This window comes from Solanum pennellii, chromosome 1 (genome assembly GCF_001406875.1).
Source record: "Solanum pennellii chromosome 1, SPENNV200".
Classification (NCBI taxonomy): domain Eukaryota; kingdom Viridiplantae; phylum Streptophyta; class Magnoliopsida; order Solanales; family Solanaceae; genus Solanum; species Solanum pennellii.
In genome coordinates this window covers 91,587,431-91,607,361 of record NC_028637.1, presented here as the reverse complement: position 1 = coordinate 91,607,361, position 19,931 = coordinate 91,587,431, and the positions used below count along the sequence as shown (strand labels likewise).

The following is a 19,931-nucleotide window of genomic DNA, read 5'->3' as shown; positions in this document are numbered from 1 at the left end:
TGAGAACTCAATAACTATGATATCAATACCTTATGATCTAGATATGCTGATCTTTTCCTGTTTGCTGCTTCATTGTGTAAGGCACATAGGATTTGTAGAAGTGCAATATGAATAGGTTTAAGCAAAAATATCTTCAGTAACAAATGATGTTTCGGTATCCATACAAGTGTCAGGTGGACATTGAAGTTGTTCATAGTTTATTTGTCGAGAAGCTTCATATACAGCAATACCAACACTTACCGATAAATTCAAGCACCTAACATATGTTTCAACCATGGGAATCCGTAGGGTTCCTCCTCCAAGAGATTCACTCTTGCAATCAAGAAGGGCTTCAGGAGGTAACCCTTTAGTTTCTGACCCAAATACAAGCCAATCGCCCTTTTTGTAGGAGAAGTCCTGCATCAATGATACTAGAGTTAAACCAAATTCGCAATATAAGGAAAGGTTTGTTTATATTTATCCGGCTTTCATCATGAAAGATAGTGGACAGCACGAGTCCCCTTTGATTAACATAGTGTGTTCCATTAGACAAGAGAACCGTTGATGATAAAAAGCAACAATGCTTGAAAAGAACTGTGAAGAAACTAGAGGAAAGTCTTTGGCTTGTAAATAAAAATACTTTCGGAGCCAAGAAGAACTCCACTTTAGCCAGATTCCTTATAGTTCTCAAGAAAGCAAAATGGAAACATAACTTTTTGGTCCTTTCAGTTGATCTCTTTGAAACATTAAACAAATTAGTTTCGTTTTCTACCTATTCCTTGTTCTATTAGAATTTTCTTGGTGCCTTACACCTCCTACTTCTCCAACCTCAGAAACCAAAGAAAAGGAAAGAACATGAAAGAGAAGACTACAATTTCTTGTATGGAAAGAACAGCTAAAGTATTTCCTGGTAAAATGCTCAACAATCAATCAACTATAACTCAGTTCCAAACTTGTTGGAGTCACAATTGAAGAACAGAAGTAAGCAAACAGAAAGGGAAAAGTAAAGCTGAAAGCAACTGAATTGAGATGCTCAAAATCATTTGAAATTCTTAGAACACGAAAGAGATTGGAAATATTGAAACAGCAAGAGGTAGTTGATCAAATCTGTAGGGTCTCACCAAAAAGAATTTAAAATTGGGCTAAAACTAATTTAGTTCAAATAAGTCTTGCATCCAAGTACTTTAGCCTATCTCAGATAAACTCGAGGAAAATCTGCAGCATCAGCATTAAGCGTAACATATGAATCCTCACCTACCATATTACTCTATTTAAACTCATCTTAGACTTATATTATATAAAATAAAAGGCACCAGAAGTTCTTTATATTTTCTACTGATCTGTAAATTTCTGAAAAGCTCAACTCCTTGAAAGCATAGGACGTAAGGTGCTAACATGACTGAAATATATCCTCAGCTACTAGATGTATCCTGAATAAATCTTTTTCTTCCATTGTGCCCTATCTTTCACTAAGTCTGCACAGATTCAAGAAACTGTTGGTCCTTCGAGACAACTTCCTTCGAATGATTTTAGGTCTACCTTGTTCCAACATTATAGATTTCACAGTGACAGCAAAAAGAACATATCTCTTTATCAACCAAAAAAAAAAAGCAAAAAGAGGATTTCTATGTTTTCTTTCAATTCAAACAGAATAAATTGGTCTCATTTGGCCAAAAAATTTCCTAGGTTAAAAGCTGAGAGAACTATATGAGTAGAAAAAGTATATAAACTCACGGAATGTGTAGCTATTCCTCTCTTTGTAAATGCCAACAGCCTCTTTTCCCCAGCCTGAAGAAAAGGAAGAAGAAGGAATTTAAGTCTATGTTATCTAAATGTTTTGGAGCTATATGAATAGGGTATTTAAGAGACCTGTCCCATGAAGTACTCCCTGAATTCATCCCAGGACCGATGCACTTTGACAACAACATATCTGTTGGGAAGAGTTAACAGTTGAGAATTTTATGAAAATCGACAACTTACAATTTAGAGGTCCATAGATATGAGCATTATAGAGAACTCCAAAATTTGAAACACTGACTGGCCAAGAAATGATGAATTCAGCAAAACAGACAAACAATGAGTGCTGAGAATTGTTATCCCCCAAAAATATTGTTAAAATGCACTTCGAATTTAACTCAAACCCAAAAACTAGCTCAAGGGGTGAGGATTGTCAAAGTCATATTAAAGAGACCATTCATCCCCTAACAACTGATGTGGGACTCTTCACACACCCCTCATGCCCAGGGATGGAAATCCGGAGTGCGAACAATTTAATATAGGAGCCCAACATCGGAAAACAAGAATTGAGATAGGTCTTGCTCTGATACCATGTTAAATGGACCTTGGGCCTAACTCTAGCTCTTGGGGTTGAGTTAGGCCCAAACTCATTTATCATGGTATCAGAATCGAGCTCATCCCAATTCATTATTCCTGATGTTGGGGGTCTTATATTGCGCACGATCCAGATGTCCTGGGAGTGCAGGGGTTGTTGGAGTCCTACATTGTTTGTGGGAGGGGAACAATGAACATGGACTCTATATATCGTCTTGGACAACCCTCTCGGCATGAGCAAGCTTTTGAGGTTGACTTAGGCCCAAGGTTCATTTTTTTGATATTCTACAGTTTCATAACAATTAGTACGAAAAAAACAAGAAAATATGATGAAGAGTTTCAGATATATGTACATTGCAGAGGAACACGCTCCTAGACCAAAGAGTATAAAAATTCAAAACAGTGAACTGCTAAAAGGATACGGCCAATAATCAAGTCCAGCGCGCTTCAACTTTGTATTATCAATTGGAAATCCTAATGGCTGCAGAAGCAAAGAAAATTATGAATACAAGTCTTGATGTCACAGTTATAGGAGCTAAGTAGATTTTACTAGTAAAAAATAATAGCTATTCTACCACCATGCAAGAAGTTACTAAGATATTTTAATATGTATTGATACCTCAACTAGGTGCAGTCCAACAGCTGATGCTGCACAAGTTCTTGCTATGCTTCCAGTGTTTCCAGGTATCTATCAATACAGGGAAATAGAAGAAATAGAACCATTTAAGTCGTTTTTCAATCCAAAAGTATGTGTTCTAATGTTTATGTGATAGTTTCCCTTCTTATGAAGATGAAGTAATAAACACACCATCAAAGAGGAAATGTAAATATCCTATAGAGTAGAATGTTAACGCTGTATGATTTACCTATGAAACATCATTACGTAACAAATTGCAGACAAAAATACATTATCTCCTGCTGAACCAAGCTAATGGAAACTGTCAAACCTCAAACTGTATCAAAGCACCGGCTATCAAAAACTTATAATTAAAAGAAAAGAAAACTCTTTAAGTTAGAAAAATAACTTCATTAACTAAGGAAGACGGGGACAGAGGGGTTGGGGAGAAAGAGAAATTTCCTTAATTTGTTAAGGTAGAGGAAAGAAATCGAAAGTTCCTCAAGACGGATTAAACAAACTGAAAAGATGGTAAGTCAGGACAACATGCTTGGCCACTGGAGTCATATGCTACCTGTTTTCGTCACCTTCTCCAGTTTAAATACCACACAGAGGGAAAATTTGGGGAAGACAAACCAGCTAAGTTAACTAGGTCACGCGATATCCTATCAAAAATGAATCTGTATACTTAGATGGTACAAACCCAGCCCGTTCTAAAATTTTGACATTTGCCAAGATCTAAATAAAAAATAAATTAGCCCAGTAAATTGTGCAGAATACTGCAAGGAAATAGCCAATTTGGTTCTCAAGAAGAGATACCCTTGATTAGAGATTTCTCTATGAAAAATATGAATCAGAGTTTCAAGAAAGGGAAAGAGAATAAGACCTTGACCCACAAGAGGATCTATTAAATCACATAGTTTGGGCTCCTAGGATATGACACCCTTGGGGCTTTCTATTTGATTTTATAAACAGTCACAATGAATTGGGATTTCACTGTTGATCCAGGTTGAAAAGTATCCATATATGGAGGACTTTTACTCAAATCTTTACTGATACAATACATATTAGACGAAAGCTGCACGGCTGAACAGTATAGACAACTCAATTTTCTACAAAATAAAATGTGCTTGCATTATTTATTTTACTCCATGATTCATATCAGGAACGCCACACAATAATTTATCTATAGTAACCATCAAGATGTTTTTCTTTTTTTAATCCGATTACAAATTACATATACACCACAGGAACAACTAAAATCCCATGTAAAAAGAACATATGAACATCCTGTAGGTGACATTAAATATGAAGTCATGCCACTTGAAACTAAGCATCGTAATAACATCTATTTTTTGCAATCAAGCATCAACTACAGAGAACAGAACTTCTGAAATCCACTTATCTCTTGTCATTTATACATATAAAAGAAATTGTTCCCTTGATTTAAGTTGAGATTTTCCAGCAAAGAAAATTCCCAAATTCAGTTCAGAATGTCATTAGAAAAGTAAACAACAACAATAACATACGGAAGGACCCACAAGTACGGTCTGGAGAGGGTGGGTGTATCCAGACCTTACCCTCTAGATGAAATTAACAGCATTCTAGAGTCTAGACCACAATGATTAACAGCATTCTAGAGTTAAGACCACAATGATTAAACACATTCTAGAATCTAGACCATAATGATTTTAGCAGAGTATATTAGAAATATCAACTATCTTTACCAGGATTTATTGCTGTCCGACAATGATCAAACTGGAAGACTGAAATTCAAAAATGATAAGGAAAAAAACAGTATCATAAAAGCACAGAGTCAAAAAGTGAAATATTGATAGTCTTTGTTGCTCTTGAATTCATTGCTCCATGAATTGGCAAGTGAGCTTTTCATTCAAATGATTGAAAGTTGAGTATTGAGAGGTATAAGTCAATTTCCAACCTGCCTATGGATTACAACTCACAATAAAGTATGTGTTTATAGTTAATGATGTATGTGTTGTCAATAGGCCAAGACACCAGAACCAATCAATAGTTATGATTAGGCCAATACAAGAAGAACAGAAAAAAGGAAATGGACAATCCAAATTTAATCTTCATCATCTCATTTTCGCAATGATAACTAGAATTTCCTTTAATTGGTAAGATTGCAAAATATTGTATTGGAAATACAACCATGTAACATGATCAAAACAAGTGATGTCACAGCACCCTTTCTACCCAGTTTAGACACAAAATACTTGCAAGGATGAACCAAACCCCCCCCCAACCCAAGACTGAACCAAACCAAAGAGAGGGCAACCAGCCTCAAACCAAACTAGCCAGCATACCGCCCTTGCTGAACATAAATATTATTAAGTAAATGAGAAAATAATGATACTTTCCTAAAGTACAAGGATTGATCTTGCAAGAAAAAACAGAACTAAATGGAACCACTACCATAGTTCTTTCTATGAGGCACAAATTACAGTTCCAGGAGGACCGGAGCCCTAGCATGCTTCTAAAGTTTTGCCTCTTACCACACTTTTTTTTCATTTGAAAGTTAAAGGTAGCGACATATTTCAGCTCAGGCAAAGAAAAGCAAAGGAATTTGACAGATCGAAAAAGAGCCCAAACCTACACAAAAGGGAGGAAATAAAGTAGATATGTGCTAGCTTTAAAGCAAACAATTGTAACCGCGTACTGCAATCCCAAAGCCCTTTAGAGTTGAGCAGACATCCTAAGATACGTACAAGCAATAATCTTTTGTTGGATTAAATCCAAAAGGCAAGCCTCTAGATCAGTATCAACCCATAATTATAAGATAAAACAATCCCTTGCATCAATAACATGTTAACAGTTGCAAAACCAACTAAGCAGCTCAAAAGAACAAAATATGATACTTAAGGTTGCAGCACCTGATATTTTAGCCTCTTGGTTACTCAAAAAAAGAAAAAAAAAACTTTGGCATCAGTTTGGGTGTGTGTGGTTTGAAGTGAGACACTAAAACAGAATGAGACACTCACGGAAAGTATGTATTAGATTGTGATAATACTGTTGTTACTTCTAGCACAAATAATACACTAACGATTTGCAGAATTAGAGCCCATCCAAAAATCAAGAAATGCCTAATCCACATTGCACAAGTAAGCAATTTGATTGGAAAAATTATATTGAACTTTCCTTGTAGGCAGGAACATACTCATGGACACAGATTTCAAATTTCAATTCATTTAAGTTCAGATATAACTGTGAGGGGTGTAACCAACTACTTAAAGAGTTGCTTGTCAAGAACCTTAACTCTTTATAGGTTACAAAAAGAGAGTGTAAGATCTTAATTCCACTTATACCTGCTACTAATAGTTTTTTACTTTGTCTATGACGCATTCCAGTTCTTTTTCTAGTTATCTTCACAATGCAATCCTAAAACTATCTCATTGCACGTCCAAAGCTAAACGAGAAAGACAATAAAAATGTATTTATATTTGTTCACTACCTGAGGAGAAACTAACACCACTTGCAGGAGTTTATTCTGAGCTGGTACACCTCCAGCTCCATTAAGCATAGTGCTAGCATCACTTCTTACACCTGCAAGCGAATATCAATCTTCAAGAACACAAGCTGGGGCTCAAACTATCAAAATTTAAGATTAACCCAAATCAGAAAAAAGAGGAATAAACATACATAGAGAGCGGAGTGGAGATAAACGTGAAGAGGAAGATAAGAGAGGGAAATGGAGATTGTGCACCACTTGGGGTAACAGAAGCGGACGGAAAATTGAAGCTTTTGCCCGGAAATGGAGAGGTGAAACTACGGTGTTGAGGGTTTTCAACCCAGCTCGCTCCATTCCGGCAACACTCTCCGGCGACTCCAAATGCCCGTGTATGTTATCTCTCACACCATTATCAATTAAGTAAGATGTCTCTTTTTTTATTTCGCAAAGAAAAAGCACAAAAATTCTCTCATTTTCTTTTGTGAGCGTTTTCAGTAAGATGGAAAATGTTTTTTTAGAAAAAAAAAAGGTTAGATTTTTTAAAAAATAAATAAATATGAATAATATATTATTTTTTATAGATAACTAAGCAAAAATTATTGGCGCTTTGTGTAAAAATTTAATATCACAGAATTTATAAAATAATATTTAAAATTTATTCATCATTAAAATAAAAACACTATTTTTTAATTTCTTTTTTAATTAAAAGTGGGTCTCAGGAACTTTTTATTAGAAAAAAAAACAACAAAATCAGATTATTTGACGAGCAGTCTTTACTCCACCATTTATGATAGTATCGTTAAGCTGCAAAAAAGGTCTCTACACATCAGCAATACTTGCAAAAGTATTTCATTATTTCTTAGCCATAGGACAAGTCACAAAAAGATAATCAAAATTTAACTAATACAACAACAACACTGTATTTTTTTTCAATAATCTCCTAAGAAAGAAAGAAATTTTGAAGAGAACTCCATTCACCCATATCTTCTTAGCGATTTCTTGTTCATCATTTCCTTGTCTTAACACCTCGCAAGCACTTTCAATCATAAACTTTTCAGAGTTAGTACACATCCATCCTAGTGAGTCTTGTTCTTCAGTATCCTTTACTACTCCAGTTACATTCTGGATATGTTTATAAACATCTTCTGGTAGTAATTGAAGCATGAGATCTTCGTTCCAATGTCGCACAATCATCAACTGATTTATCTCATCTACATCAAAACTGTTAAAATGAGAAACAAGTAAATAATAGTAAAGAGCATAGCAAAGAACACCCAATTGTGTTTAGTTATCAAATCATACACTGAAATGACCACACTTTGATTCCCACCAAATTTGTTGGTAAATACAATCTCTGGCTTCTAACATAAACTTCCAAGTTTGAGAACCTCCATTCCATTCTACCAATTGAAGTCTATGTTTCTTAAAATATTTGTTCCACATGTATATAGTGCACATTGATTTTTTAGTTCGAAAAGTCCACCAAAGCTTGGGTTCCATAGAAATTTTTAGCAAACAATTTATGTAAATCATGAATAACATATTTAGGAGGTGTCATTGCATATAAGAGGTATATCGGAATACTCTACAAAATATTATTAATCAACACAGACTTATCAATAAAAGATAAAAGTTTTTCCTTTCAAGTCTGTATTTTGCTTTGAACTGTCTTACCATTTATCCTTCAATTAATCATCTGTAATTTGATTTTAGCAATTTATCCTTTTGCTTCTCGAAACTATTACTATTTGATGTTTTTGGAGAATCAAATGAATCATTAACCTCAAATATTAATTTTTTAATAAATATATAGTCATTGTAGAAGGGATAAACAAAATTTAAAAGGTCGAAAAAAGTGAACATATAGATAATCCTAAGGTTTAATATTTCGTGTGATTTTCTTTTTCATTTTATCTATAGTAGACTAACACTTTGTTTGGATCATTGTTACACATTGTATTATATCGTTATCATTCCTTTAAGGTTTGTTTTGATCGTTACTTAAATTGTTTGTATTGTCAAATTTTATTGTTACGTAACAATGAGAAATTTCATTTTTATGAAACAATCGATTTAGTGTATTCTTATTGTTACTTATTTCTTTTTTCAATTTTATCATTACTTAATATTTCATAATACTATTTTACTCTTTACCCTGTATTATTTAGTTCTAGTCAAACTTCTTACCATAGGATAATTATTGATATTTTAATAAATTTATAAATTACAATACAATACAAATAAATCAAACAATAAAAATATTGTTAAACAACAACAAACATTATAGTCTAGCCAAAACATTATATCTATCATACAGTACAATAAAATAGAGTACAATATCATATAGTACATTATGAAACAATAGGTAACAATAATTCAAACAGAGTTAAATGCATTTTTATTAGTAGCCATAAATTGAAATTTCGGTTTAAAAATTAACTACGAGACTTATACTTGGATTCCTTTAAGGGAAACTTTCGCAAATAGTCATTATAACAAACTAAACTATGCTCCATAGCTATAGTTTACATATCTACGGATTATAGCGATGTTTGCATAATTCACGATTTTGTATAACTCGCGGGTGAGTTTATATAATTTGCGAGTACGTTTTTATAATTCAGTTATTTTTGTATAAACTTGAAATAACTAATTTATACAATTACAACATCTGAAGTGTACACATTTATATAAATTATATCATGCAAAATTACAGTATACAAAAATTATACAAATTTTAAACTATACAAACGTGCTAATTATACAAAACAAAAAAGTTGAGTGGCGTACTTACAGCTATAAGTATGTCGTGAATTGTATTGAAGAAACTTTAGCTATATTAACTAATTAACTAATATACATTTGCTTATGCGCATAATTTTTCCTTCTTTCAATTATATTTTTTTTACTTAGTCAAAAGTTATAGACATCAATCTATTCTTTTATCTTTTTTTGTCAAAGAAAATATTTATAGTCATAACAATAAAAAGATAAAGAAAATAATACTTAGGATTTTAGTTTATTTTCGACAATCTCAATCTTGCGGTTATTCTACAATATGTTAGTGTTACTTTTGTATAAAATTCAATCTATCAACTCACATGCATGATTTATTTGGTTTGTCACTAGTGGCGGACCCAAAATTTTCGTTCAGGAGGTTTGAAAGATAAAATATATAACATTTAAATATGTCTTTGAAATGGGTCCTTTGATTTTTTTTTGAGTTAAAAATCACACTTTGGCACGTTTTTAAAATAAAAAATGCTTGAAAAACAGAACTGATCCGGGGCAAGCAGTTTAATATTCAGGGGTCTTATCATTAAGCCATCTATTTTAATTTGTTATTGAGGGGTTCAAAATATATCCATCTATAGAAATACATAAAATTTACCTGATATATCATGTATTTTTTTGCCGAGGGTGTTCGGGTGAACATCCTGGACCCAACGTGGATCCGCCATGTTTCTATCTTTTTGTGTAAAATCTCAACGGTCAAAACAATATCAAATTGATAACCATCAATCCATAAGTCAATACCTTAATAGTTCTTTAACAGTTTAGCTTGCTTACAAATTAATAATCTATAAATTAAACTGATAAATATCAAAATCGACCGAATCAACCATACGCAACCTATGGGAAGCAAAAATAACCTATTTAACATATTAATCCCCAATTTTCATTAGCTATAGCGCCCAAAGTCACGTGTTCTCTCCTTCTCGTCCGCTCATTTAACGGACGTTGCTTTCTCCCCCAAATTATTCATTACCAAATACTCCAATTATTTTTCTCTTCTCGATCTTCCTTTAGGGTTTCAATTTCATTGCTTTGTTCAGTCAATTCGGTTTACGCTTGCTGATTTCGGGATCCACTTTTCATTCTCGATTCCGCAGGTAGATTTATTGAGGCTGATGTTTGAGCACTTCGAGCTTCTTAGTTTTTTTTTTCTTTTCTTAATTCTATCAGTTAGATTTTCTGACTTGTGTGGATTTCTTGTACGATTCTCTAGATGTTTGATTTTTATTTTATTGGGTGTGTCGAAGTCTTAGTTTGTTGGATTGTGGGTTGATGACTTTAGGGTTTCAATTAATTTGATCGAAATTATAAATTTCTTGATGTTTGTGCTTTGATGTGATGTTATGATGCGTTTTCCTTGGTCAATTGTTAGTATTTCAATCTGTTGAAGTTTGCTTGTTGCTGTTGATTTTTGTATTTCTTTTTTTGTGGTGTGATTATTTCTGGATGAGTTGGTATAGACGCTCAATTGTTTCATATAGTTGGGTTTAGGTTGGGTTTGAACTGACTGGATAATCTGTTGCAGAGTTGTATTTTATTTTGGTGTAAAGAAACCTATTTGAACAAAACTGGAGCATTACTAGAGTTCCTAGTGTCCTCGTAAAGAAGATCAAGGACATAATTTTGCTATATGGAATTGTAAATGGGCTGCCAGCACAGCCTTCGTGCTGATGACTAATACATTGTTACAGTTTCTCGAAAAATTAGCAACTGTTGCATAAAGAGTAAGGTAAAAAGAGATGGTACCATCTAGGAAGGATTTTGGGTGGATATTTCCTGGGATAAAAAGTGGAAGTCATTTTCTGAAGATTGTGTTTGATTTAAGAAATTGAAAATATCATTTTATGCAAAATTTGGTTCTTTTTTATTGTAGTTGAAGAATTGTGAAGGAAGTCCTTTTACCCAAAAATCGTCATTCACTAACAAATCACTAGCAAATCTTATAAAACTACAATGAGACATGTCTTCAACTTCTACTAGCCTTCTTTTCTTTTTAGAACCAAAAACTTTTTCAGACAGATCCAAGTGAGCACTTCAAGAAGGAGCTGGAACATTACTCGCTATCATTACCTGATTGTTTTTGCTGCTATGGTGTTGAATAACTGATTGATTACAAGGCAACTGTAAATGAGCAACAGCTGATTTTTTAATATGATCTGACATGTGGAGTTATAAGAGATATTTAAAACTCTCTATTACAGCTTTTGAAGGTAAAGTGGTTTCGTGCATGGTTGAGGGATTATAAGTATTGGACTTGTACTTTGTCTAAGTTCCTATCTGCATCCATATGAATATCTAGAAAGTTATAACTTATAAGCCTTTCGTTTTTTTTGGATATGTGAAGTACACAAAGGAAAAACAAACATTCTAGCATATGTTTTTGCCTGAATGAGTATAATAATCTAAAATTAAGAAGAATGTGGGTAGCTATATGCCTACATCTTCGAGTCCTACGACTTCACTAACGTGTTAAGAAGTCCAGGAGTGGGGATCCTTGACTTTCTATAAGCTGAGTCGGAGGAAAATTTACCTTTCCTGTCCTGGTTTACTTTTCCAGTCTATCAAACATACCTAATCCCTCTCCTGCACGGTCTTGTTGCTGATGCTAAAAAATCTCAGGGGAGTGAAAAACCTGCTTTCCTTTTCTTTTAAATTAAATTCTACATTTTCTTTTCTGATTTCAACGATGGATTTGAGAATGCAACTTGGAATGTAAATGTGATGTTCACTTACAGAACATTAAAGAAAGAAGTGATAACAAAACCATTTAGTATCTGAATATTTGTTTACAGTAAAAAAAACCCATTCAATATCTGAATCTATTGTAAGAGTGCTTGTTGAGCAGTTACAGCTGGCAGAAAAGAAAAAAATTGGTTTTTTTTCCAATGGAGAAGCCAACAGATTCTAGCTTATTTGTCAATGATGGTTCTTTCATGGAGAGGTTCAAACAGCTTCAACAGGAGAAGGAAAAGGAGAAATTGAAGGGTTCCTCCTCAAAAGAGTCTAAGACAACCTCCAGTATATTGGGAGCTTCAACTCCGAAGGCCGTCATTAGTAAGCCAAGCTTGGAATTTAAAGTTAACTCTTCGCGGAAAACTGCCACAGTTGCTTCAGGTGGGAAACTTGCATTCAGCCTGAAACAGAAATCCAAAATACCTGCACCTTCTGTCAAGCTAGGCGAAGATGAGGATGATGAGGATGAAAAAGATGCTGGGAATTCTTCAGGAGATGGGCCAATTAAACGGCAGAGGGTGGAGGAACCTCGTGCTCTGCACCAGCCTCTTAGACAGATTGATGTTGGTAAATACTTATTACAAATATTGGAATTTCGTTGATGATAACTCCTCCCTCTCTCTTTCTCTCTCTCTATACCTGAATAAAGTATAGTTTTGCTCATGATTCATGATAATTGATATCACATGTTGGTTCTTTGAACAGCATTCTTAGTAGCTATGTATTTCCATTCTTAGTTGCTATGTATTTCCCTTTCTTTAATTTTCTGTTTTCTAGCTTGATTTTGGGTCCACCCTCACTTTTCGAGGACTTGTCATTTTAGCCTAAGAATTTTTAGAATTCATGGAATGATCTTAGTTCTTGTCCATTTTGAGAATTTGCTTTCTCTTGATGGTCACGTATGAGGTAATTTCCTTTTGGTTTGAACCACATAATTCACCTAATTTCTTGTGCAACTGGTGGCATGGGTTCTCATTTACTACTAATCTGTCATGGAAGTCTTATGGTGTAAATTTTCGAAGTCCTTCATTAGTCAAGATTTTACCATTTTGTTTTGTACTTTGAGGATATTCTCTAGGCATTGTGGATAAGAACTAGACATTCTTGAGTTACTCTTGTCTGATCGTGCAGCTTATATCTTAAGTCCCTACCGACATTGGGGGAAAGAGATGTTCAATGAAAGATTTGGAAAATGCGGCTACAAGAGTAATTTATATTCACTTGTTCATGCTCTTGGTATTAATCAGTGCTTTAAGTGACATGCAGCACCAAATCCCCCAAGTGATCCAGCAGTGAAGAAAGTTGCAGACAAATTAGCAAGTTTTGTGGCTAAGCATGGAAGGCAGTTTGAGAATATCACTCGCCAAAAAAATCCAGGAGACACACCATTTAAGTATGAATCAGAATCTTTCTGGTCTCTTCATGTAGAATAGTCACATAATTTATTATAACATCGATTTTTTTACGATGTAAATTGCCATGGGTTGTTCTGTCTTCTCAAGTCGCACGTATGTGCGATTGTGGTCATGTGACATCATATCCTCGAGTTCTGTTGGATCTATTGTCTTCTTCTTTTTTTTGTTGCCTCACTTCCTTGAGAACTGGTGACCACTTCTTGTTCTTCCCTTGCCCTTGCTTGTTTAATTCTCTACTTTGTCTTGGTGTTTGGAAGCTCTTTCTTTGCTAAAATCATTGGTCTCTTTAGAGTTTTATCTAATGAGCTTACTTTCCTGGAAATTTTATCTACAGCCTATTATGAATGGTTAGCAGTCAATCATCTGATTTCTCTCTCCCCAAGGAAGAGGAAAACTCGTTTTTGAATATTGTTTATGACTCTTGATATATTTGCAGGTTCTTATTTGATGAAAGCTGTCCTGATTACAAATACTATGAATATCAGCTTAGTGAAGAGGAAAAGGCTCTATCACAGACCAGCGAAGCCCAAACATCACATAGTAAGTAAAATTTCTCCACATGCATATATTGTTGGCAGAAGCCTAATCAACTTTCTGGTTAAGTAGTGCAGGATGTTTCTAGCTTTCTGCGTTCAGTTGGCCATGTTTAATATGCATTTTATGTACTCTGTATATGAGTGCGTGTGCGCGCACATGCATTTAGCTGAATAACTTGAGGTTATTCAACTAAATTGCCAACTTCATGTTTTTTGCATCTAATGTCTAGTTCATCTGGCTTTGCTTGATTGACATGACGTTTCTTTGTGGTGGTTCTTCCATATTATTTACTTGATTGGCTTTTGCTGCTGCAGGAGGTACTAGTACTGCTACCCCCAGCTCAACAAGCAGTTCTCATAGGTCACATCAGCAGCATTTGAATTACCAAACTCCTGCATCAGCATTGTGGGGAACAACAGAGAATACAAGTTCTTCAGAACTGGCTGGAAATTCTGGTAATGTCATTTATACGCGAGTCTGTATATGTGTATATTGACTTGGCATTTTGTTCAGTGTTATCAAAGGCGAAAAACACAAAAGAACTCTTAATATCCACTGGGTTTTAAATGCAAAGTGCAAATAAAGTATAGGTTTTAAGGAAGAGAGGCCCAAATGGAGAAAAAATATAACTATGTATGTGTAGTCCAAACCTAATAACTATAAGTATGAATAACAAATAGACGGATAGCATTATCAATAAAAACAAATAGATGTACAAAGAAGTCGAAAATAAATTATGATAAAGGGAGATATCAACGGGTTAGTGCCACCTCCTGGAAAATTTGATCTCATCTGTGGCTATAATTTGTGCACCTTCTGCATTTCATCAGATTGTCATATTGCCATAACTTCATTGGATGATGGACTTCATGAAATTCCACTGAAAAGGTTTTCAGTTATGCTTGGGCTTATACATGTATTGTCTTTGCAGGTCATTTAAGCGGTCCATCGGGGTCAGATCCAATAGCGATGATGGAATATTACATGAAGAAAGCTGCAGATGAAGAGAAACTGAGGGCACCGAGATCATCGAAAGATGAGATGCCTCCACCTGCTTCTCTCCAAGGTTGGTCACTAATTTTGTTTATTCTGCTGTATCTATGTTCTGGTTTCCTATTAAGTTAAACATCTTAGGTACCTCAGCTCAAAATAGGTGCATGCATTGTTTATTAAAATATGTGCAACTCTTCTTATATCTTATTTTGTGTTGCAGTTCCAGGAAAGAAGGGTCATCATATGGGGGACTATATCCCACCTGAAGAGCTTGCTAAGTTTTTGTCTACCTGCAACGACGTAGCTGCTCGGAAAGCAGCCATAGAGGCAGCAGAAAGGTCGAAAATACAAGCTGATAATATTGGCCACAAACTTCTATCGAAAATGGGTTGGAGAGAAGGTATATTTCCCTCTACGAAAACATGGAACCTATTTGGGTGCAAATAACTTGGACTGGTAAATTTTTTAGAGGAAAAGGAAGATTTCCCCTTTTTAATAGGCCTTTTCTTAGGGGCAGAGCTTTTCAATTTTAAGAGAGTTATGTTGAGTTGAAGGGGCACGAGGTTAGGGTTGGGTTTGTTCTGCGATTGATGAGGCTACTCCTCAGGTCTGGGGCGCATCCTTACCTCATCTTGTTTATTCAAATGTATAAATGCACTACTTGTAGCAAGTTGTTTTGGTAACTAGGTATCCAAGTGACACTCTATTGTAGGTAATTTTAAGGAGTTTTTATTCAGAAAGTATTAGCCCAGACCGCACTTAGTGGGATTTCACTGGGTATGTTGTTCTTGTAGTCAAAAAGTATTAGTCTTTGAAATGCAAATAGTTCATGTTTAGGAGCTACATGCCACAAATTCCTATGGAGTCTTAATCTTAATGCGGAACTGCAGGTGAAGGACTAGGGAGTTCTAAAAGTGGTATTGCAGATCCAATAGCAGCTGGCAGTGTAAAATCAAATAACTTAGGTGTTGGTGCTCACCAACCCGGGGAGGTCACTCCAGAAGATGATATCTATGATCAATATAAGAAACGGATGATGCTAGGCTACAAGTACAGGCCAAATCCACTGGTATGTGCTCTATCTCCTCTGTAATTGAACCTTTTATGGTGTGGAACTTCTTCTTTTTATTTAGGTTTGTTATTTATGCAGCAAAGTACTCTATAATTTTATTGAATACAGTTTGCATCAAGGGAAATTAAAAAAACCATAGCAGTAATATATGAGAACAGAACTCAAGGAACCATCTTGCCATCGCCTTCTAAGTGAAACGATAGAAACTTTTATGTATCAAAAGATAAAATCCTTTCCTCCACTCTATCTTTGGACACATGACCATAAAGTAACTTGTCACCTAACAAGAGGGAGGATCCTGCTTACTCAGTGTATGTGTAAAAACTCTAGCCTCACAGTCAAGATGACTTGCCGTTCATTCTCATTTCAGGAATTTGTTTTTTTGGTTTAGATAGAATGGAGAGGGAAAAGATTAAATTTTTATTATAATTGGAACCAAGACTGATAAGCTGTTTTTGCAGAACAATCCGCGGAAAGCATACTACTGAGACAAACTGCAAGCTTGTCGTCTACCCGGGCTACCTCTGTATTGGAGTCACTTGTGTTTGTTATAGCTTTCTTCAGGAAGACAGTATTTAGAAGTCGATGTTATTCTGGTCTACATACTACTTCTAAAAGTTTGAATTCGTTGCATCTAAGATATTGAAATGACATGTATTGTGAACTCCGATACATCTTTCGCCTTGTGGTCTCTTGATTATTCAAAATTTCACTTGAACAAACATATCTACATCAATACACCACCCTTGTGTTATTCTGTTGTAATTGTCATGATATGCTTTGTTATTGGAAAGTTGATGATGCTGAATATGAGTGTTAACCTGCTTACTTTTTAGGTGTGAATTCATTGATTTTGTTGAAATAATATTTTGCATTTGCATAAATTGCTATTGTACTATATATAAAAGAATACTCCCGAGTTGTTTGAAAGATAGCTGTCTAAATGATTTTTTTTAGAGAACTTTTGAAGTTGTGAATAGTGGCACCAAATTCTTAACAAAGCGAATATACTTTGTGGTATTACTTATTTAATCATCCGCTAGTCATTGATGGTCAATCATGCTCCAATTTCTTATCTAACAAATCAAAGGTACAATATCATCTTGTTCTTCTTGATCGGACCACAGTTTGATATTTTTGTGGGGGTGGGTGGTGGGTATACATGGTTTATCTTCAGATTTGAGGATCAAACTAATTGAAATTTTAAAATTATAAATTCGAAATTCTAATTCTGTTACTTATATGTTTGGTCTCCCAAATCACTTCGCCAAATTTCATACTCCTTGTATGACATTTTCGCCATCTTTGAATCCTATGTTTGATATGTAACATTATTTTTTTCTGGGTAATTTATCCATATAAGGGTACGTCGAGAACAAAAAAAGATTGCAGAAAGGGATGAGAAGAAAAGTAAATCGAATAAAATTAATAATGATAGATATTAGAAAAAAAGAAAAAAAGCATTCACAAGATTATTTTTGAAGAAATAAAAGCATTAGAGGATACAGACAACTTTTTCTTGGTCTTTTTTGGGTAGCTTCATATAGTGCCGTAGAAGGCATGTGTGTGTGAGAAAATAAATGGAAAGCAAGTGTCGGCTGTAAAGAAAATAATTTATATAATATATTATATTTTCATGTAATATAAAAATCTTATAATAAATTATTTATTGGGCAACTTTCACATATAGCAAATAAAAAATTCATATTTATATGTTATAGCAAAATTTGCATAATTGCGCTCCATAGCAAACATAGAAACTGTATAATTCGCTATAAATATACAGTTGAAGCAAATTGTATAAAACAAAGTGTATAAAACAAGAAAGAGAAAGACACTTGGCAGAGAACTGTATGAAAACGAAGTGTATAAAACGAATTGTATTATTATAAGTGTATAGAACGATTATATACAATTTGAATTTGTATAAAATGAGAAAGAGAGAGAGACAAAAGAGACTTGACAAAGAATATACAATTGAATCGAATTGTATAAAACGAGAAAGAGAGAAATTAGATACAATTTGAAAATGGTATAAAACGAGAAAGAGAGAAATTAGATACAATTTGAAAATGGTATAAAACGAGAAAGAGAGAAATTAGATACAATTTGAAAATGGTATAAAACGAGAAAGAGAGAAATTAGATACAATTTGAAAATGGTATAAAACGAGAAAGAGAGAAATTAGATACAATTTGAAAATGGTATAAAACGAGAAAGAGAGAAATTAGATACAATTTGAAAATGGTATAAAACGAGAAAGAGAGAAATTAGATACAATTTGAAAATGGTATAAAACGAGAAAGAGAGAAATTAGATACAATTTGAAAATGGTATAAAACGAGAAAGAGAGAAATTAGATACAATTTGAAAATGGTATAAAACGAGAAAGAGAGAAATTAGATACAATTTGAAAATGGTATAAAACGAGAAAGAGAGAAATTAGATACAATTTGAAAATGGTATAAAACGAGAAAGAGAGAAATTAGATACAATTTGAAAATGGTATAAAACGAGAAAGAGAGAAATTAGATACAATTTGAAAATGGTATAAAACGAGAAAGAGAGAAATTAGATACAATTTGAAAATGGTATAAAACGAGAAAGAGAGAAATTAGATACAATTTGAAAATGGTATAAAACGAGAAAGAGAGAAATTAGATACAATTTGAAAATGGTATAAAACGAGAAAGAGAGAAATTAGATACAATTTGAAAATGGTATAAAACGAGAAAGAGAGAAATTAGATACAATTTGAAAATGGTATAAAACGAGAAAGAGAGAAATTAGATACAATTTGAAAATGGTATAAAACGAGAAAGAGAGAAATTAGATACAATTTGAAAATGGTATAAAACGAGAAAGAGAGAAATTAGATACAATTTGAAAATGGTATAAAACGAGAAAGAGAGAAATTAGATACAATTTGAAAATGGTATAAAACGAGAAAGAGAGAAATTAGATACAATTTGAAAATGGTATAAAACGAGAAAGAGAGAAATTAGATACAATTTGAAAATGGTATAAAACGAGAAAGAGAGAAATTAGATACAATTTGAAAATGGTATAAAACGAGAAAGAGAGAAATTAGATACAATTTGAAAATGGTATAAAACGAGAAAGAGAGAAATTAGATACAATTTGAAAATGGTATAAAACGAGAAAGAGAGAAATTAGATACAATTTGAAAATGGTATAAAACGAGAAAGAGAGAAATTAGATACAATTTGAAAATGGTATAAAACGAGAAAGAGAGAAATTAGATACAATTTGAAAATGGTATAAAACGAGAAAGAGAGAAATTAGATACAATTTGAAAATGGTATAAAACGAGAAAGAGAGAAATTAGATACAATTTGAAAATGGTATAAAACGAGAAAGAGAGAAATTAGATACAATTTGAAAATGGTATAAAACGAGAAAGAGAGAAATTAGATACAATTTGAAAATGGTATAAAACGAGAAAGAGAGAAATTAGATACAATTTGAAAATGGTATAAAACGAGAAAGAGAGAAATTAGATACAATTTGAAAATGGTATAAAACGAGAAAGAGAGAAATTAGATACAATTTGAAAATGGTATAAAACGAGAAAGAGAGAAATTAGATACAATTTGAAAATGGTATAAAACGAGAAAGAGAGAAATTAGATACAATTTGAAAATGGTATAAAACGAGAAAGAGAGAAATTAGATACAATTTGAAAATGGTATAAAACGAGAAAGAGAGAAATTAGATACAATTTGAAAATGGTATAAAACGAGAAAGAGAGAAATTAGATACAATTTGAAAATGGTATAAAACGAGAAAGAGAGAAATTAGATACAATTTGAAAATGGTATAAAACGAGAAAGAGAGAAATTAGATACAATTTGAAAATGGTATAAAACGAGAAAGAGAGAAATTAGATACAATTTGAAAATGGTATAAAACGAGAAAGAGAGAAATTAGATACAATTTGAAAATGGTATAAAACGAGAAAGAGAGAAA

At 33.5% G+C, this 19,931-nt stretch overlaps 2 protein-coding genes across 3 annotated transcripts; one reads left to right on the top strand and one right to left on the bottom strand.

Annotated features, from left to right (window-relative positions):
- Nucleotides 1–6,890, bottom strand: LOC107018172 (putative tRNA (cytidine(34)-2'-O)-methyltransferase). Its single transcript, XM_015218927.1, has 7 exons — nt 6,587–6,890; nt 6,399–6,490; nt 2,930–2,998; nt 2,733–2,791; nt 1,849–1,909; nt 1,714–1,767; nt 1–396 (listed from the first exon to the last, which is right to left on the bottom strand). Exons 1-7 carry the CDS (start codon nt 6,747–6,749, stop codon nt 118–120), a joined length of 777 nt encoding a protein of 258 aa, XP_015074413.1. The 5' UTR covers nt 6,750–6,890; the 3' UTR covers nt 1–117.
- A 3,185-nt stretch (nt 6,891–10,075) lies between these two features.
- LOC107002722 (SURP and G-patch domain-containing protein 1-like protein) lies at nt 10,076–16,619 on the top strand. Of its 2 annotated transcripts, XM_015200879.2 has the most exons (9): nt 10,076–10,288; nt 12,037–12,491; nt 13,191–13,317; nt 13,776–13,879; nt 14,191–14,331; nt 14,808–14,942; nt 15,090–15,269; nt 15,760–15,938; nt 16,403–16,619. In XM_015200879.2, the coding sequence occupies exons 2-9, from the start codon at nt 12,077–12,079 to the stop codon at nt 16,427–16,429; spliced, it is 1,308 nt and encodes a 435-aa protein (XP_015056365.1). In that variant the 5' UTR covers nt 10,076–10,288; nt 12,037–12,076; the 3' UTR covers nt 16,430–16,619. The 2 variants fall into 2 exon arrangements, with proteins under 2 accessions (XP_015056365.1, XP_015056359.1); XM_015200873.2 differs by having other exon boundaries at nt 10,076–12,491.
- Nucleotides 16,620–19,931: the final 3,312 nt, after the last annotated feature.

Excerpts from the sequence above, each read along its gene's own strand:
- LOC107002722 (XM_015200879.2), top strand. The coding sequence starts at position 12,077 with ATGGAGAAGCCAACAGATTCTAGCTTATTTGTCAATGATGGTTCTTTC. Across the intron at positions 14,943-15,089 it reads TCCACCTGCTTCTCTCCAAG|TTCCAGGAAAGAAGGGTCAT; the intron begins GTTGGTCACTAA and ends TTTGTGTTGCAG. Across the intron at positions 15,939-16,402 it reads AGTACAGGCCAAATCCACTG|AACAATCCGCGGAAAGCATA; the intron begins GTATGTGCTCTA and ends CTGTTTTTGCAG.
- LOC107018172 (XM_015218927.1), bottom strand. The coding sequence starts at position 6,749 with ATGGAGCGAGCTGGGTTGAAAACCCTCAACACCGTAGTTTCACCTCTC. Across the intron at positions 6,491-6,586 it reads ATCTCCACTCCGCTCTCTAT|GTGTAAGAAGTGATGCTAGC; the intron begins GTATGTTTATTC and ends ATTCGCTTGCAG. Across the intron at positions 397-1,713 it reads GAGGAATAGCTACACATTCC|GACTTCTCCTACAAAAAGGG; the intron begins GTGAGTTTATAT and ends TCATTGATGCAG.